This window comes from Odocoileus virginianus, chromosome 29 (assembly GCF_023699985.2).
Source record: "Odocoileus virginianus isolate 20LAN1187 ecotype Illinois chromosome 29, Ovbor_1.2, whole genome shotgun sequence".
NCBI classification, from domain to species: Eukaryota; Metazoa; Chordata; class Mammalia; order Artiodactyla; family Cervidae; genus Odocoileus; species Odocoileus virginianus.
Genome location: NC_069702.1, coordinates 13482360 through 13501975, shown reverse-complemented (window position 1 = coordinate 13501975; position 19616 = coordinate 13482360). Strand labels below are relative to the sequence as shown.

The window sequence follows — 19616 nt, the reverse complement described above, 5'->3', positions numbered from 1 at the left end:
CCAATCCAGCCACCTCCCCATTATCTGTCCACCTGCTCAACCACCCATCCACCTTTCCACGCATTCAGCCAATCTCTTGTTCACCCATCCATGCTCTCTTCTACCCACCCTCCATCATCTCATTCACGGTTCCATCTCTGCATCCAGCACTCTCCAGGGAGCCAACCAGCTACCTTTCATCCTTCATCATCTGTACCTCCTGTGCGTCCATCCATCCGACAGTTCATGGGTCCCTGCCTGTGCCAGGCCCCAGGTGTTCTCTTCCACATGTCCTATGCTCCTGTCTCCCCAATCCACCCTCTCCCTGGGAAAGCAGTCAACCTTTCCCACCTCCCTCACAGCTCCAAAGGTGACCACCGTTCCCAGCCTGGTGGTCCTGTATGCGCGTCTTCATCTCTGCTTCCTTAGACTGTGAGCCCCTCGAGGGCAGGTCCAGGTCAGATGGGTTCCGTAGCTGCCGCCCCAGCAGCAGCACACAGGAGACCCCCCAAGGCTGGTGCAGTAGAGAATATGCAGGGTTGGGCCCCTTTCTGGTTCTCCTGCTTACTAGCTGTGTGACCCTGATCAAGTTTCTAAAGCTCTGGAGCCAAGGGCAGGCTGGACACTTATGTTATCATCTAACTGATTAGAAGAGCAAAAATGTGTGTTTAATAACACTCCTGCCACGTGCTTGGCACCTTGTGGTGTTTTCAAAGGCAGTGTTTAATGTTCATAAATCTGTGAAGCGGGTACTACCACTGTCCACACTGCGCAGAGGAGGCTGAGGCTCAGAGAGGCAGTGCACTGGCCTGTTGCCACACAGCTCAGAAGAGGCAGAACTGGGATTTGATCCACACGGCTCGTGAGTCCAGGGTGCTCAGTTTCTCCCACACGAGGCTGCTTCCCTGTAAAGGGAGAGTTAATTCGGCTCCCTCCAAGAGATCAGGATCCCACTGGTTCAGTTTGCATTTAAGGAAAAATCAGGAAGCCACCTTAGCCCAAAGAAGATGGCTCATTGAAAAAAAAAAAAATCATTATTATCTTCCTGCCTGGACAGTCTATTTCAAATTAACTGGAACTTGAGTTTCCTCAACATCATGAAGTGTGTCCCGCATAGATTGTTTTAATAATGAGTTTGTCTGCGATCACAGTTTCTCTCTCTTTTTTTTTTTTTTTACAGTTTCTCTTTTTAGTACTTCATCCTGCCAATGTCACCTTTGCGTGTCCTGTTCGTTCTTCCTCTGTTAGGTTCATCAGATAAAAGGAAAACAGTGTACCTTTGATATTGGCACCTTGTTGTAATTTCAGAAAATAAATGGCATAGAGATGGAAATTGTCCTTTAGAATCCTTTCTATAATTTTCCTAAACTTAAGACTTTAATTTAGGCTGTTGGTTTATATCGTTTATTCTCCCAATCTCTCTGCCCTGCTACTCTCTCTTTTATCTAAGGGAAAGGCTGAACACCTAAATGTTTTAGTGATGAGTAAATATTTTGTACGTTTTACGTTCTCACATTTAATCTTTAGAGCAGCCTTGCAAGCCAGGTGCAATTCCACTGACTAGATGGAGAAATTGAGACCCAGGAGGGTCTCCAAAGAATCAAGGCCAGCAAGGGAACACGGGTCAGATCAGAGCTGTGACTCCAAGATGCTGTCCTTACCTTGGTACCCTGGGGCCAGAGTTGGATCTTGAGCAGTTTGGTGCTGTGTCAGTGGCTGCATTCAGTAGCTTGGGTGCCATCCGTTATAAGCCCCTTGTTGACACACATCTGTGGCTTTTTAGATGTTTCAGGCCTTATCATTGCCTGAAACTTGAGGAGAACTGCGTCTCTTAAGGGCTCATGCTTTCAAGACTTTGCTGGAGGTTGCAGTGCCCAGTCAAAAGTCTCTCAAAAATTCCCTGAATTGCCCATCAAGTGTGGTCCCCAGCCAGTTCTGCCTCTGACATCGGGAGAAGCTGGCCCGTTATCAGATGAGTAGCAGAGGGAGCAGGGGCCTGTGGAATAGAAAATGCTGATCCTTAAACGTGGGAACCACATACACTGGGGTGCGAGGCTCACGCTTTAAGTGGCAGGGGGGACCCCAAGTGGACAGAGCCATTCAACTCTCTCTCTCACCAGGCGTGATAAAGTCCGGCAGGTTACTAAGCCTTTCTGTGACTCAGTGTTCTCAACTGTGAAATGGGAACCATACTGAGACCTGCTTCTGGTGTGATTATGAGGATGCAGTGAGAAAGTGCAGGGAAGACACAGAGTCTTACCCGGTAAGATTTAGATTCTGTCGCATCATTGTCACCGTCACCATCGTCACCTTCACCATCACGTCTTCATGGGCTTGTCTTGTCCAGCGGAGGTTTGATGGAATCACTCACACTGCTTACATCATGGTTTCCTCTTTCCTGTCTTTTTGTTTGCCCCAAGAGCTTAGGCTTCACTGCGTGCTAAGTATCTTCAGTCTTGTCCGACTCTTTGCAATCCCATGGACTGTAGGCTGCCAGGCTTCTCTGTCCATGGGATTCTCCAGGCAATAATACTGGAGTCAGTTGCCATTTCCTTCTCCAAGGGATCTTCCCGACCCGTGGATTGAACCTGCATCTCTTAAGTTTCCTGCACTGGCAGATGGGTTCTTTACCACGGCACCACTTGGGAAGCCCTTGGAGTCGGTTAAATGTGACTGCGATTTGTCTCCTCCTATCTGCAGGAGATGCTGATGGAAACACAGGCTGACAAGGCCCTGGAGTGGGACAAGGCCCTGGAGTGGGACAAGGCCCTGTGATCACCAGCTCTCCCACCACAGCAGCCCATGGGCCAAGGGAGACGGAGAGCACTGTGGCCGCTTTCTGGGCAGGGCTGTCCCCAGGTGTGGTTCTCTCGGCCAAAGGGCTGAGAACCTCTGCCTGGTTTTAGAGGCTGGAGGTCAGTCTGCAGGGGCAGGTGAGATGGGCAAGGCCGGCCTGCTCCAGGATGACCTCACTCTTATTAGGGAGGTCATTAGGGCATCTGCAGAGGCCCTGTTACCAAACAAGGTCACAGCCACAGGTACTGGCGGGGGGGCAATTTGAACTTGAACTTGACTTTTAGGAGACACAATTCAGCCCACAACCGTGCTGTCACGTGGCCAGCGATGATTCCGGCCTCGCCTTCTCCTCAGCATCCTTCAGGTAGTGTTTCCTCCTCTGGCCTCCTGGGGCCTGGCCTCAAGGCCCAGATGTCCTTGACGCCAGGCCCAGCCTCTCTGGGGCAAGTGCCCATGAACCGCAGGATGAGCTGCTGAAGGCAGGGTCCTCAGGCTGCTTCCATAGTCATCCTGAAAGACCGCCCCGGGCAGGGAGGTTGGCATGGTAATAGCCCACGGAAACATACGTGGACTCGTGTCACCCTCTGTGGTCATGCAAGTGCAAGGACCCCGCCCCCACTCCATGTGAGGTGCCCCGTGTCGCCCCCATCCCCACCCCGCCTTCTTTGTCACCAGCCTTCCTTTCCTCCCTGCTTCCTTCCATCCACACACAGGATCGTTCAGGTCCTCTCTGTTTTCTGCCACAACCCCAGCTCCAGCACAGCACTTGACATGGGAAGGAGCTTGATAGAAATTTATCAAGTGCAAGGAGGGAGGAAGGGCCACAGGTGTCTGAGTCTATTATTGGGGCCCCGGGGGTGGGTTCAGGCCCCTTTCAGCCTGTGTCTCAGATGTTCTAGGTTCCCTGTCATCTCTGACCCTGTGAACTTGGGGCCTTAACCCCTGTGGATTCTGCTGGGCGAAGGGCTAGCAGCACTTGCTGCCTTCGGAGTGTGTCAGAGTGAAGAACCCATTGGAGCATGAATGCATGAGCCCTTTAAACATGGAACAAATGTCGGGGACCATTTCAGTATAAAATGTCACGGGATGGTCACTGATTCTGGCTTTTAGCAATCTAGCAGCTTGTCTGAGAGAGTGTTATTGGCAAGGGCTTACTTCGGCTGTCGGTGTCTGTTTCATCATGGTTTGTGTATTTCTCGTGTGGCTTATTCTCGCTTCCAAGAGGAGGGCTCCCATCCCCTTCTGATGGTCCCTCCGAGGGGGCCTGGCACCTGGGTGATCAGCTTCTTGTTCCAGACATTAGCATTTCTCCCAAATGGAGACAGGCAGAGCCAAGTCCCCTGACCTGGTGGGCCCAGAGCCTGGCCCTGCCCTCTGGGAGCCCCGAGAGCCTTTCTCGTCATTTCATTTTATGCCTTGATTTCCCTATTGATCGAATAGAGAGGTAGGTGCTATGAGGGTTTCCTGCAGTGCCCTGGCAAAGGACCACAGACTGGGTGATCTCAACTACAGTCCTGGAGCCTGAAAGTCCAAGATCACAGTGTCTGCAGGGTCATTCCTTCTGAGACTTGTGAGGGAGGGTGAGTTCCAGGCCTCTCTTCTTCACTGTCTTCTCCTTGTGTCTCGTCTTCCTTCTATATGTGTCTGTATTCAAATGTCCCCTTTTTATAAGGACACTGGTCACAGTGGATTAAGGCCCGCCCTAATGACCCCATCCTAATTAACTTTGTCTGCAAGGACTGTATTTCTAAATCAGGTCGTGCTCTGAGGTCCTGGGGGTTGGGACATCAACTTAGGAAGTTTGGGGAGGATACTGGAGGACACATCCAGTGCATCCTACTGGATGCATTGTTATAGAGGCCCCACGAGATGGTAGAACTGTCAGTTCTTGTTCCTTGATGTGCTTCTTCACCAACTTCATGCGCTTCTTCACCAGCTTCTTGTGGGTACAAAATGACCCCTGTGTTTGTTAGGGAATCTTTGCACTAGATGCCATCTCTGGTGCTCTGCATCTGTTGTCCACTCCTTTTGTCCCTCAGCATCCTTCAAGGGAGGTGCTCTTTTATCCCCACTTTACAGATGAGGAAGTGGCGGCACGGAGGGTCCCAGGGTTCCCACAGATACTAAGTGATGGGGAAGGATTTGCGCCCCGGCGGATGGGTGCGCTGGGGGGTGCCACACTCTGTTCCTCCAGTAACTACTGGTCAGTGGGTCAGTAATCAGCGTTTAACAGGTGTCCACTCCACATGATGTGGTGAGCTCAGTACTGGGGCTGGGAAGTCAGACAAGACGCCTGCCCACACAGGACAACAAGACAGCCTAAGGCAAGAGCCAACAGAGGAAGGGGGAGGGGCCTGACAGTCTGTGGGTCACTGTTGGGGACCTTGGTGTTTGGGAGGGGAATGGACCCAGGGCCGTGGGATATGTCACAGTCTTCCAGGCTGTCCTCCTCTCAGAGGGCACTGACAACCAGGACTCTTCAAGTCTTGGAGTCAGAAAGGGCCACCTGGAGAGGAAGAAATCCTCCAGAGGGGGCGCTGGGCGATTCGAAGTGCCAGCCAGTCACCAGCTCATGGAGGAGCAGTGCCTGCAATTTTAAAATTGAAATGCTCCAACGCATTAATAACCACACTGTAAAGCCAGGGAGTGCCCTTCAGGCTCTCGGTCTGCTCCTTACCTGGGGCTGTGTGTTTGTGGAATTGTACTTGGAGTTCTGAGATCGTTGCATGCTTGTATGCCCAAGGCTGACTGCATTTCCAAAGGGGCAAGACCCAGAGGGGTTAAGAGCCACAGCAGCTCTTCAGTGCCTTTCTGTGGATAATGGTGTAACACCCAAATGATCTCCTTTCACGAGCCCCCAGCCGCTACATCGCCTGGGGCTCCAGCTCAAACTCCTAATCACAGCATTCAGGGCCCTGCTTCTCCAGCCGTGTACTCAGGCTCACCGCAGAGCCCTTCCTCCATCCCAGTCCAGCCACCTTGAGCTCCTGCTGCTCCAGCCTGCTCACCTTCCTGGGTCTGAAGGCTTCCACTGCCTGCTCCCCTTGGCCTCTCAGTAAACCGCTGCTTCTTTCTCTACATTTGGTGAGAATGCCACTTCCTCCAGGAAGACTTTCCTGATTTCATGTCAGCTCGCGCTCTCCTTGGTGTCCCCATCATGACATGACCCGCCCCTAGGGTCCCTAATGTTCACTGTGCCAGACTTGGCTGCCCACCTCCCCACAACTGTGCCTTCCTCATCATCACCAACTGGGTACCATTCAGCCGTAAATCCCAGTCCCTGGACACAGGCTGTGAAATGCTTGGCAAGCAAGTGACTCAGTGAATAGACGACCCAAAGGAGATATTTGCTTCCTGCCCATGGGAAATACAAGCTTCTGGCCGAAGGGACCACCTCAAGATGGCAATGCTGAAGTGAGATATAGAAAGTGGGAAACCAGAGGGCAGTCTAGCCCCTGGCAAGTGGGTGTCATAGAGAAAATTATTACAAATTATTAGGGTGCCTCCACCCAGGCACCTCCGCCTTGGTTACTTACATCTGAAAACTCTGGGTGTCATGGTATGAATTATGGTGAGGACGATCTTTGTGAGAGGATATTTTATTTGCTTCATATTTACAAAGCACTTTCCCAAACAGGATCTCCTCGATGCTGGGAGGTTGCCAGGCAGGGCTCAGTGTCCTTGTCTCCAGCCCCACAGAGGAGGCACTTGCCTTACCTAGGATCACATAGTATACAGTTTCTAGAGCAAATTGCTTGGAACTCAGATCCCTGAAGAAACAGTCATTCCAAGGACAAAGTCCAGACCTGGGGAGGAGTTTGGGGAGGGAGTGTTTACTCAGGATCCCAGGGGAAAGAAAATTTAAAAGGACTCTGGCTTGCAAAATGTTGGTGGTTTAGTTGCTGAGTCGTGTCTGACTCTGATCCCGTGAACTGCAGCGCACCACGCTCCTCTGTCCATGGGATTTCCAGGCAAGAATGCTGAAGTGGGTTGCCATTCCCTTCTCCAGGGAATCTTCTTGACCCAGGGATTGAACCCGTGTCTCTTTCGTTGCAGGTGATCTCCTGCGTATCAGGCAGATTCTTTACCACTGAGCCACCAGGGAAGCCGGTTTTGCAGGATAAGCAAGGCTCATCTTCAGATACGTCTGAATGCTTTTAGCAAGTGTGCACCAGACAGTGTTCATGTCCCAGGCACCATGCCAGGACATGAGGGGCTGGAGAGGATACCCTGCTCTTCAAAGGCTTGTAGGGGAAACAGACATGATGATCGCTGCCACAGGGGACAGCCCAAGGTCTGTTGCCTGGCCTGGAGGATAACAAGTTGGCTTGTACAGAGATTAAAAGTCACTCTCTTATTCTGTCAGTGTCAGGCTGTCATCCTAGAGCTGAGATCCCCCACTCCAGGTGACAGCGGCTTCAGGAAAAGTGCTCAGGTCAGCTTCTCAGCCCCAGAGCACCCCTGGTGGCAGGTATGAGAATCTTTTCATCGTTCCCTCAAGTCTAGGCAGTCTCTCCTTGCTCGGAGCTTGCATCTGTGCAGAAGTGCATGTCACACACTTGTCACTCACTCCTAGAGCTTTAAAATAGTGTCCATAATGTCAAAAATAAAAACCTAGGCAAAAGTCACAGAAAAAGTAATACAGACGGCCAGTGGTCTTACAAAAAAGGTCAATTCCATTACTTGTAAAACAAATACAAATGAGCAAAACCTCAAGATTCTGAATATTTGTTAAATATTAAAAGTACCTCAACACTGTTTATAGTTGGTTAAAATTGGAAACAACCCTGATATCTGATCAGAAGGACCTGATTTGGTAAGTGAAGGCATTCCTTACATCAGAGATTATAATAAAGTGGCCCTAAAACACCGCTTTACAGAAGTTGTAGGAACTGCAAGAGTTGCGGAAATGAGTTTTTGATACCATCACATGATAAATGCACAAAGCAAAAGTTAGCATTTTGTAGAAGCAGACTTTGGGAAGAATTTAAGTGTCTATGCATAAAAAAAGAAAAGCCGAGACACATTTATAATATTTGTGCCTAGATGTCACTGTATTCCTTGTTTTCTTTTTTCAAAATAATTGCAGGTTAAGACTAAAAGCACAGAAAGTTATGGGCAAATGCTCCTGAGAGCGTTGCAAAGTAGGGAGGGCTGACAAGACTGAGCAAGGAGAGGCAGGAAGGAAGAGACCCGAGTTCTGGTCCTCTTCTCCCATCATGTGTGCTATGTGACCTTGGACAAGTCACTCTCTGTATCTGAGAATTGATTTCACCACTTGTGACATGAAACGGGTATGGCATCATCATCAGGGGAGAGTCCTCCTCTGAATCTCCTCCTCAAGGCAGAGGTCTGTGTGTGTTACCCATGGCTGTGTCCCTGCCCCAGACCTGGGCTGGCCACATAGTAGGGACTCAGAAAGCATTTGTAGAACTGAGTCAAAAGTCAACTTGGGTATTAGAACAAAATCCAAATAGAAACGAGCAGCAGAATGGTGGTGGCCTTTGACACCTCCCACCACCTCCCTTTCATCTGTTCCCTCCTCCTTCCTTCTGCTCTCTCTTGCTTATTCTAGCATCTTTGAGTTTGTCTCCCATTCTGCATCCCATTCTCTCTCTTTTCCTCTTTTACCTTCTCTCTCTCTTCTTCATTTCCTCGTCTCCACCTAGTTCCAATGGTGATTTTAAGCTCTTGACAAAAATGTTTAGTTTTGATCATGTGGGAAGCCAGTGGAGAAAACCAAGAAACAACCCAAGGTCTGTGGGCAGAAGACACCCACAGACCTGTTGGCCGGTCAGCCAGGCCTGTCTGAGCGCCTAGCAGGGCCGCGCCCAGACCCCTCTGCTTTTAATTGGTCTTGGCTGAGGCCTTGTTCAGATACTTGTTAAAAGCTTCTGGATGACTCTGAGGTGTGGCCAGGGTCTGGTCTCCTCCAGGTCTCTGAGGAGAACTGGACAGGACACAAAGTGTCACACAGTAACCGGAAGGTCATAGATTGGGGTTTGAGGATGGGGTGCTATGGAAGGGAGGGGCTTCATTTGGGGGAGAGTCGGGGGGCCCCGACAAGGAGCAGATGGGGTGAGCCGAGGTGTGGGGAAGAGAGGTGCGGGCAGCAGGCGCTAGGGGTGCCAGGCCCCGAGGCAGGAGGGAGAAGGTCTATCCAGGGAGCTGAGATGGGGATGGGGAGGCTGGGCTGGCGGGGGTTTTATCTCACGGCAGTGGGAAGCATGGAAGGGTTGGAAACAGGAGGGCAACCTGACCCAGTTTCCATTTCAGTGAGATTGAGTGCTCAGCTGCTGCGGGGTCTGGAAGGGAGGGGAGGGCTTTGCGAGGAGGTGGCAGGTGACCAGTTACCCTTCCCAGGCCGGCGGGAGGAACAGTGTGTGCAGAGGTGCAGAGGCAGGCAGGAACCAGGGTGGGGAGGGGACTAGGAGGTGCTGTGAACAGAAGCCAGGGCAGGGAGTGTCAGGAGTGGCAGTGACAGCCCTAGATGGCCTTCCGTGCCAGATTCCAGCACAGTGGATTGAGGGGGAGCCAAGGAGGGGGTGTTGCTGGTCAGTTTAGTTCAGTCACTCAGTCATGTCTGACTCTTTGCGACCCCATGGACTGCAGCACTCCAGGCCTCCCTGTCCATCACCAACTCCTGGAGTTTACCCAAACTCATGTCCATTGAGTCAGTGATGCCATTCAACCATTTCATCCTCTGTCATCCCCTTTTCCTCCTGCCCTCAATCTTTCCCAGCATCAGGGTCTTTTCCAATGAGTCAGTTCTTCACATCAGGTGGCCAAAGTATTGGAGTTTCAGCTTCAACATTAGTCCTTCCAGTGAACACTCAGGACTGGTCTCCTTTAGAATGCACTGGTTGGATCTCCTTGCAGTCCAAGGGACGCTCAAAAGTTTTCTCCGGCACCACAGTTCAAAAGCATCAGTTCTTCAAGTGCATTTTAGGGGGCATCTCTGGCAACTGGGCAGGATGGGAGGGGAAGCAGGAGATCCAGTTAAGGGTCAATGCAGGAGTCTGCTGAGAGCAGGTGAGGACCTGGGGACTGGTGAGGAGGGCACGGGGCATTCCCTGTCCACTTCATTTCTTCCTCCCCCAGAAGAGCACCTGAGCCATTACTTCTTCCTTACCTGTTTAGTCGCTAAGTCATCTCTTTGCAACTCCATGGACTGTAGCCCGCCAGGCTTCTCTGTCCAGAGGATTTCCCAGGCAAGAATACTGAAGTGGGTCACCATTTCCTTTTCTAGGTGATCTTCCCCAACTCAGGGGTCAAACCCACATCTCCTGTGTCACAGGCAGATTCTTCAGCTCTGAGTCACCAGGGAAGCCTGGGAGTGGGCTTAGCCCTGCTCAGTTGAGTCAGTTTCATATAAGAAGCTTTCCCAGAAGACACACACAGCAGATCTACTCAACTGTGTTTGCACTTAAGGGAAATTGGGGAAATGTAGTCTCTTGGATGATGTATTGCACCCCCTGAATAAAATCCTAGGTCTGTTTCTGTGGAAAGAAGATGAATTGATAAGGGGAAGCCATATAGGAGCTTAATAAATGTTTGCTCAATAAATGCAGCCTGAGTTAGAAACACCTGCCTTCCTGCAGGATCTGTCTATCCATCCACTGTCAAACATTTATTAAGCACCTAGTGTGTGCCTGATAGGGGTGGCGGTGAAGACAGAATGAAGGCAAGTTTCCTTCCTGGAGGACCTCGGGTCTAGTGTGGAAGCAGGTGGGAAGCAAGCATCACCCATTAGAAGCGGGTTAGAAGTACCTGAGGCTGTGGGAACCTGCAAGAGACCTGTCCCCCTGCCCCTCGTGGATGGTGACCGGAGCTGTTTTTCTGCTGGGCCCCATGCCTTCACTGCTGTAGCTGCAGTCTGGATGCTTGCTGCCTGTCACATGCTCCGCAGGCTGGGAGGGGGTGTGTGCTGGGTCAGGGAAGCCCCACAAATGTATCCCTGCCTGTCTTCTGGGGCGGGGCCCAGGGACACCTGGCTGTGGCCAGTTGGGCCTGTGGACAGTTGAGGGACAGGATTCCCAGAGGCCCTGGGCAGGTGCCAGGGTGGATACAGAGGGAACTTCCGCCCAGGAAGGAGAGGGGCCTGGAGCCTTTGATGCTGCCTTGGGGAACCTGGGGGTGTCTTGGCTGAACAAACAAAGCTCCTCGTCTGCTAAGTGGAATCTGGGAGCTCATGGGAGGCAGTTTTATTGGCGGGACCAAGAGCACAGGGGCAGGGCCCTACTGCCAGGCCACGTGCCCTCTGTTGTCCTCACCAGGGGAGGGGATCCGACTCCCTCCTAGGGTCTTTGGGAGGGCTTGATGGGGACAGGCTTGGAGAGAGCAGTTCAGCCAGGGACACCCACCACTCTTTTGACCTCTTGTGTCTTCCTCAAGGATGCCCTGGGCCATGTTCAGGATGAATCGCTGCCCCTGCCCCTGGAGGAGGCGCTGGATGCTTGCAGAAGCCAAGACCCCGACGGGGCACCTAGACCGAGGGACTCAGCAGGTGCGTGGAGGAGGGTTCTTCATGGACATCCACTGGTGGGCTAGCTCACTTACGGCGTCCTGATGACCCAACAGGGTGGTGGTCCCTGCTCTGCAGACAGAAAGCTGAGGCTCAGAGAGGTAGAGTCCCTTGCTCACTGCCACTTAGCTGGGAAAAGTGGGCTCAGCCTCTACAATGCCCATGACGAGGTCCGTGATGCAGGCTCAACCCAACATTTAGGCTCACTCCCTCAGCCCTCAGAAGGGTGCCAACCAGGCAACACATGTGTCAGCCTTGGGCAGCAGGGGTCCTCTCAGGGGGATTTGTCTTCGGAGAAGACCATGTGATGACCAGGAGCTGTTCTGTTTCCGGCCCCCACCCCAGTGACAGCTCAGGTGTGAGACAGGCGTGAGGTCTAGGAGTAACCAGGGCTTGAAAGTCACTTGTCTGTAACCTGATGGGAACCAGTGTGTCTGCTCAGTCTCGGGTGCAGCTTCTGGGGTGTCTGCTGCAAAAACTGGCACACTCAGGGAGCCCCAAAGCCATAGTGTCCACCTGGCTGTGGTTTGCGTACAGTCCTCCAAGGTCAAGTTCAGTTTCCATTTAAGGTCAGTTATACCCACTGGTGCTGCTGACCAACAAGGCTGACTGTTCCCCTCCACAGTTCTGGGGAGCAGAGCAGATAAGTCAGACAAGGTCAAGTTTGTCCTTGGGGAAATGAGTGGGACCCATTGGCTAAGCCTGGGTATCAGCTCCTCCGTCCACTCCGTGTGGGGCTGGGGGCCGGGAGTTACGACCCTGCATGACCGTGAGGGTGCAGAGCTGAGGGAGGTGTCCTGGGCTTTGTGGTCAGAGGAGGTGGCTCCCAGACCTGATTCTGGGACTCATCAGCGGGTGGTCACTCCCCATCACTGAGCTGGGTTTCTCATCAGACAGGCAGTGGTGACCATGAGGCGGCCTTTGGGGGCTCAAAGGCCTTGAGTCACGAGACTCATCCTAACAGCGGGTGTTGCTGTTGGTGACACTCGCCGGAAAGTTCTCGGGAGGGGCTCCTCCCTGGCGGCTCAGATGATAAAGCATCTGCCTGCAAAGCGGGAGACCCAGTTTCGATCTCTGGGTCAGGAAGATCCCCTGGAGAAGGCAATGGCAACCCAATCCAGTACTCTTGCCTGGAAAATTCCATGGATGGAGGAGCCTGGTAGGCTACAGTCCATGGGGTCGCAGTGAGTCAGACACGACTGAGCGACTTCACTTTCTTTCTCTTCTGTCACTTCCCAGGCCAGCCCTCCAAGGGGCCCCATGCCTGGGGCTGTGTCCTGGCTGGACAAGGACCTCCTGTTTTGGTCCCTGGCCCACAGACCACGAACAAGCTCCCCAGAGACCTTGCAGGATCTGACCATGGACAGGTGAGGGCAGTGGCTTTCTCCATGCCTGGGGTAATAGCTGGGTCTGATCAGCCCTATTGTGCATGCTGCACATTCAGGAGGTGGGAGAGGGTGGGGAAGAAGTTTGGGGTTGGAAGAACATTCTGGAAATAATTGAGAGGGCGATTTGAGCCCCGGGTGAGGAGTGGGCAGGAAGGGAGCCCCAGCTGTGTGCATGGGCCCAGCTGCCACATAGAAAACTTCATCTCCTTGAAACCTCCCTACCACCTGTGGGGCAAGAGCCATGACCCCCTCATTCTTCAGAGGAGGAGGCTGTGATTTCCCAAGGCCTCCCAGCCCTGGAGGGGACTGAGGTCCTGTCTCCATAGCCCACACTCTGCACCATGCTGTCCCCTAAGGATTGGGAGCCTGCTTCCAACCAGCCCTGAGGTGTTTCTAGAGAGAGGGGCCTTCCTGCGTTACTTCCATCCGCTCACCTTCTGCCCTGCGCCCTGCTGGTGTGCTGCGTCATGTCCAAAGTGGAGAAGAGCTGAGAGCAGGCCCTGGGGTGGGAGGGGCTTCGTAGAAAAGCTGGACCCCAATGGAGGGACAGAGTTAGGTAGACTGGAGACCAGGTATGGGCAGCGGAAGGGCGGGCGAGGTGGGAGGACCCGCCAGGTAAAGGCGGTGAGGCTGGCAGCGGCCATGGCGTAGGGATGGGGCTGTGGATACAGGTGAGCCGAGGGCTCCCGGTGAGACTGAGTGAAGCCAGGTTTCACCTCCCAGACTGGGTCTGTTCTCTGAGCTGGGCCAGCCCTCCTCTCTGGTTAAATGCATTGAATGAAAAGTGAAAGTGTTAGTGACAGACTCTTTGTGACCCCACGGACTGTAGCTCGCCAGGCTCCTCTGTCTGTGGGATTCTCCAGGCAGGAACACTGGAGTGGGTTGTCATTTCCTCCTCCAGGGGATCTTCCCGACCCAGGGACTGAACCCAGGTCTCCTGCACTGCAGGAGGATTCTTTACCATCCGAACCACCAAGTAACTATAAAAATACATTCAAACATATCTCTGAAACACCTCCTGTGTACCCTGGACTGTTCTTAGCCAAGGGTCCCTGTCTTTGGGGGGTCAGATAGTCTCTACTGTGTGTCCACTAGAGCCTTCTTGTGTTAGGAAGACTCATACGACTGGGTGGGGAGATGAGGTTGGAGAAGTGGGGAGGCCCCTGTGGGAGAAAGGGGCGCTTCACACCTTCTCTTCTCTTCCCATCCCTAGTTTACTCCAGCGGAGCCCAGCTCGGATGACCAGACTCTCCTTCTCATCTGTGGCTGCCCGCCGGGGCAGTCCACGGACGGCTCACCACTCCCCGTGGAGCTGGCCTGGGTTCCAGGGCAAAAGCTCACAGCCGGACCAGCCCAGGGGTCCTCTCTCCGTCTGCAGGCGTCTGCACACCCTCCCCAGGGCCAGGCTGCGGGCCCAGCTCCCTTGCCACTGCTACTCCTGGAAGCTCCCCCAGAAATATTGCACACCCAACCGGTGCTGGAGGCCCGGCCCCTGCCCGCTCCCTCTGTAGCAGGACACCCTGGCCGAGGCCACCACCGTGCAAGAGGCCGCACTGCCTTCCTCGGCCAAGAGGCCTCGCACATTTCACATCACCAGTTTCCCAGGAGAGGATCTGAGGATGGAAAAGACTCTGGGAAGGAGGGAGGAGGAGCCCCAGGGTCAGGGTGGAGATTGGAGAGGCGAGAGGTGAGGACTTGGGGCAGAAAGCAGGCAGAAAGCAGGGACAGGTGTCAGCCGGATCAGGAAAGCGGGGAGAGTCTGAGGGTGGAGGCTGGGATCAGGGCCCCAGAGGGCGCATGGATGAAGGCCAGATGGATGAAGGCCGGGGCTTCTGAACCCCTAGCCACAGCATCTTGCTCTGGGCGCAGGCGGGAGCTTCCACTGCTTATTCTTCAGGGGGAGACCTCAGTGTCCTTGGAGGGTCCTGAATCCCTGAGCAGGAGGGGACATGAGGAAGGGCATGTCTGGGGCCTCCAACGAGGAGAAGGAGAAGAAGGAGCAGGAGGAGGGCTTTTATCATCATCATCAGAGGAAGAAGCCGCTGCAGCCACCTTCTCCGGGTCTCAGGGCACCAATGGGCCGCCTTCAGTGGATGCCCAGCCCCTTAGAGAGCAGAGCAGAGCCGTCGGGAGAGTTCAGGGCAAGGAGGAAGACTCTGTGTGGTCTGGAAACGCTCTGCTTCCCCCCGAGGGAAGCCCTGGGGGGGACGGACAGGAAGAAGAGAAGGAGGTGTCCAGCCCGGGTTGCAGGGATGTCCCGGAGGAGCCTGGCTCGGAGGACGGTAAGGCCGAGGAAATGCTTTCCCAGCTGGAGGAAGGAGGTTTGCCACCGTCTCCTGGATTGGCCTTCTGGTCCGAGGAGGCCGGAGCCACCCGTCACCCCTCGGCTCCTAGCAGAGGCCCTGACCAGTCTGCACTCAGAATAGAGGAGTTTGAAAAGGAGATGGAGGCTTGTTTCCAACACCTCTCCATCCTGAACCTTGGGAGAGGGGGGCATGGATGGAGAGCTTCCTCGGTGGCAGGAGAGAACTGGGGCTTTGCTCAGAGATGGTGCAGCTGCCAGGGGGTCGTGCACCCCCAGCAGGCTTTGACAAACCTGGGTTTGGATATTTGTTTTGTTGAGGGAGAAAACCCCAAGGAGCCTGGTGAAGATGTTAAGCCGGGAGAGACTGAGGTCCTGAGAACCTGCAGCCTTCTTCCAGGACTGATGTTGGATTTGGTCGACCTGAGCCCGGGTCCTCCAGAGGGGCCCTCCGAGCGTGGTGGGAACCACCTCTCGCAGCTGCCAAGAGCCCTTGAGAGAGCACAGAGCAGGTTTTATCAGCTCATTTCTGGATTGAAGAATGAGAGAAACAACGTTTTAAGTGATAATGCCAGGCTTCAGGGAGATCGGAAGAGATGCCATCAAAAACTGTGCGCCCTGGAAAAAGAGAGGGAGAGAAACGTGAAAAAAATATCTGCGCTCGAACAGGATAAGAGCGTGCTGTTAGGAGACATCTCTCACTTAAAGAGGGAACTGGACCAGTATGTGCAGGTCATTTCTGAGCTTGAAGATTGCAACAGGAAGAGTTACTGCAAGATTTCTGAGCTCGAAGAGGAAAACGAAAGATTGAAAGGGCACCTGGGGCAAATCCAGAAAGCCATGTCCACGAACATCCGAAAATCCAAAGGTGTGATGCAGCACGTCGCCCTGGAAAACTGGGAGCTCGGTGCGCTGACTTCGGAGCTCGGGGTCAGTTACAAACAGCTGATAAAGGATATCGTCCTGGGAATAGAAGACATGATCCGGGCCTTCAGGGGGGAGAATGAACGCCTTCTAAGAAGGATCCAAGTCCTGGAAGCGGAGGTTGCGTTGGGGAGCAGCACAGATGGGGGGCCTTTGGTGAGAGCCCAGGAGCGTCTCCAGGGGAAAAGCACGATGGACCAGGTGAACACGGTAGAAAGAGGGGTGCAGGTGACTCAGATTTCAGGGAAACTGACTGCAAGAGGCCCCGGGCCGCCCTCGGAGCAGGATAGGGGTCTGGCTGGGGGGTGGACAGGACTGAGCTTAAGCCTGGACAATTCCAGATGCGGTGCTGATTCTACTGCTCCATCACTGGTCTGGGGAGATGCCACAGGATCCAGGGCCCTGCAAGGAAACACTGATGGGGCAGGAGTGAAAGAAGCGCATTTGGAGAAAGAGAAAAAAGCACCAAGCTGTTCTGCAGACCGAGGGCGAGCACTGAGGTCCCCGCGCGGTGGCATCCGGGTAGGTTGACTCTGCGTGGCTGTTGAATCATCTTGCTGACTTTCTGTATCACTGACCACACCCTTTACTCCCGCGTCCTGCAGCAGCCCTGAGAGGGAGGAACAGTCACCATCCCCATTTACCAAATGAGGAAACAGGCACAGAGAAGTTAAGTGACTTGCCTCAAGTCACACAGCTGGCAGGGATGGAGCCCACATTCTCTCTGGGGGTTCAGGCTCCAGAGTCTGTATTCTTGCCTACGACAAGATGATGAGAGTCTGCCTCTCTGCTCAGGCTGCTTAGATGGGTATCTGGTGGGACATGGAGAGGGTGTTTATCCTTTAAGATGAGAGCTTATATTTTCAGACCGAGCAGTTTTTCAAACAGCTCAAGTCATCATTCTACTTATCGAGTCTCTACTGGTATATATGTATTTATTTATATTGAGGTATAATTGACCTCCAACATTGTGGAAGTTTAACGTGTGCAGTGTGTTGACTTGATACATTTATATATGGTAATCTGATTACCACCACAACTTTAGCCAACACCTCTATCACGCTGGGACTCAAAAGGAGACAGCAGGGGGCTTTAGAACTTAAACAAGGTTCAAACTCACCTCTGCACTGACTCAATCCATCCATGACTTCTCTGAGTGGTTTTCCTCATCTGTGGACAGTACTCCACTTTCAGGACTCCTAGGATGAAATGCTGAAGACCTTGTTCCAGTGTCTAAGATACACAGTGTTAAGTCCTTTGTATACATTCATATCTGATCTCTCTGCCTCTGTCTTTCTTCTCTTTCTCTCTTTCTCTCCAGTTTTATCAATCACTTCACAGGATCATCTTTTGGTTTTGTCGATGTTCTTTGTTGTATGTGCTTAGTCGCTTAGTCATGTCTGACTCTTGGCAACTCCATGGACTGGAGCCCGCCAGGCTCCTCTGTCCATGGAATTCTCCAGGCAAGAATACTGGAGTGGGTTGCCATTTCCTCCTCCAGGGGACCTTCCTGACCCAGGGATCAAACCCAGGTCTCCTGCATTGCAGGCAGATTCTTTACCATCTGAGTCACCAAGGAATGTCTATATTTTATTTCATTGATTTCTTCTAATAACTTCATTGTTTCCTTCCATCTACATTTTTTTGGTTTAGTTGACTGTTCTTTTTCTGGCTTCTTGTGTTGAAAATTTGGATCACTGATTTTCAACTGCTCGTCTTTTGAGATTTATGCATTTAAATCTATGCATTTCTTTCTAAGCACTGTTTTAACTACAACCCACACATTTTGATAAGTTGTACTCTTTATGTCTGTTCAGTTCAAAGTAACTTCTAATTTCTATTGTGGTATCTCCCTTAACCCATGGGTTATTTAGGAGTGTGTTGTTGAATTTCCAAGCATCTGTGTAATTTTTTAGTTATATTTTTGCTGTTGATGTCTACTTTTATTTCATTGTTGTCAGAAACATACTATGTATATTATTGTAATCTTTTGAAATTCATTGAGATTGGTTTTATTGACCACGTGATGGTCTATTTTGGGAAATATTCTATGTGCCCTTGTAAAGAATGAATGTTCTTCTGTTGCTGAGTATTAATTAGGCCAAACTGGTTAATTATGCTAATCAAATCTTCAATATCTTTACTGTTGTGTGTTCTGTTCATTTTGTCATCTACTGAGATGTCTTTTGAGATCTCTTCTTTTTGTTATGTTAGTTTTGATTTCTATGTTTTTGAAGGTATTTATGAGCTACGCACAGATTTAGGTTTATGATGTTTTCCTGGTAAATCAGTTCTTTTAAGTTGATAAAATGTCTCTCATTATTTCTCACATTTCTTGCCCTAAAATGGACTTTGTCTGATACTAAAATAGCCACAACAGTTTCTTTTCGTTCATGTTTCCATGGTATATAACTTTTTTTATACCATCCATATCTTTCCATTCAATCTATCAGTATCTTTATATATAAAGCATATTTTTTAGAAGCAACATATGGCTTTTTTTAAACTTAGGTCTGAGTAAGTTTGACATCCTCTGCTTTTTAGTTGGAGGGTTTGTTCCATTTTTGTTTCATTTACATAATGGTGTAATTGGCTTTATTTTTGCCTTGTTGGCATTTCTCTTTGTCTGATCTGTTGTTTTCTTTTATTTCTTCTCTCTTTCATTTGTTTTTGGTAAACTATTTTCTGTTATTCCATTTTCTTCTCTACTGACTTACTTTGTCATGCATTTTAGTGTCATTCTTTTAGTGATTACCCTAGATATTTCAAAATGTATCTATTAATGATTAAAATTTTCTTTAGTACTTTAGTACCATGTCTCAAATAATGCAAAAATCTTTTAATAGTTTAACTCCATTTATTTCTTTAATCCTTTTCATTGTTTATTTTTGTCAATTATATTGCTTCTGTGTATAACATCCCTTATAAAGCACTGTTAAGGTTGTTTTAAACGCTCAATAATTTTTTTTATTTACTCATATCTTTCTACATTCTTGTACTATTCATTCTTTCTTCTACTTCTGTGGATGTGTTTTACATCCACCTGAAGAGCTTTTTTGTTTCTTGTAGTTTAGGGTCTGTTGGTGATGAATTCTCTCAAATTTCTTTTTATGACAACAATTTTTCAACTCCACTTTTAAAAGATTTCTTCCCCTTGATTCAGAATTTTAGGTAGGCAGATACGGTTCCTTCTTTTGACACTTTAAAGACCTCATTTCATTGTCTTCTGGTTCTCACAGTTTCTATTAAAAAATTGAGTAATTTGTCTTTTCTTCCATGACAGAAATGTGTCATTTTACCACAGACTATTTTAAAGATTTGCCTTTTATCTTTGGGCTTTGGCAGTCAGACCGTGTCTACATGAGGTTTTATTTATGTTTATCCTCCTTGGTTTTTCTGAACTCCTTGAAACTGTGGAGTCTTGTCTTTAATCAGATTTGGAAAATTCTTGGCCATTAGTTCTTTAAATATTTTATTCTTTTCAATTTTTCTCTTCTTTCCAGGAAATCCAGACTTTTTTTTTTTTTAACTTTACCCCACATCTTTTGAAACTGTTCTTTATTTTTTTCTCTTTGTGCATCAGTTTGAGTTTCTATTGACCTGCCTTCTAGCTCACTAAAAGTTCTGCCATTTATTTCTGCCATGTCCTGTTTTCTAATAAATCCATCCAATTAGTTTTTAATTTCATTTACTGTATTTTGCA

At 50.6% G+C, this 19616-nt stretch overlaps 1 protein-coding gene across 6 annotated transcripts in view; it reads left to right on the top strand.

The window, feature by feature from the left end:
- C29H4orf50 (chromosome 29 C4orf50 homolog) overlaps positions 1–19616 on the top strand; it is a 293220-nt gene that overhangs the window by 174204 nt on the left and 99400 nt on the right. For all 6 annotated transcript variants that reach the window (XM_070458138.1, XM_070458137.1, XM_070458134.1 and 3 more), the window contains 3 exons: positions 11170–11281; positions 12539–12666; positions 13901–16435. In XM_070458138.1, coding sequence (XP_070314239.1) covers positions 11170–11281; positions 12539–12666; positions 13901–16435 — 2775 coding nt within the window. The remainder of the gene's footprint in view (positions 1–11169; positions 11282–12538; positions 12667–13900; positions 16436–19616) is intronic.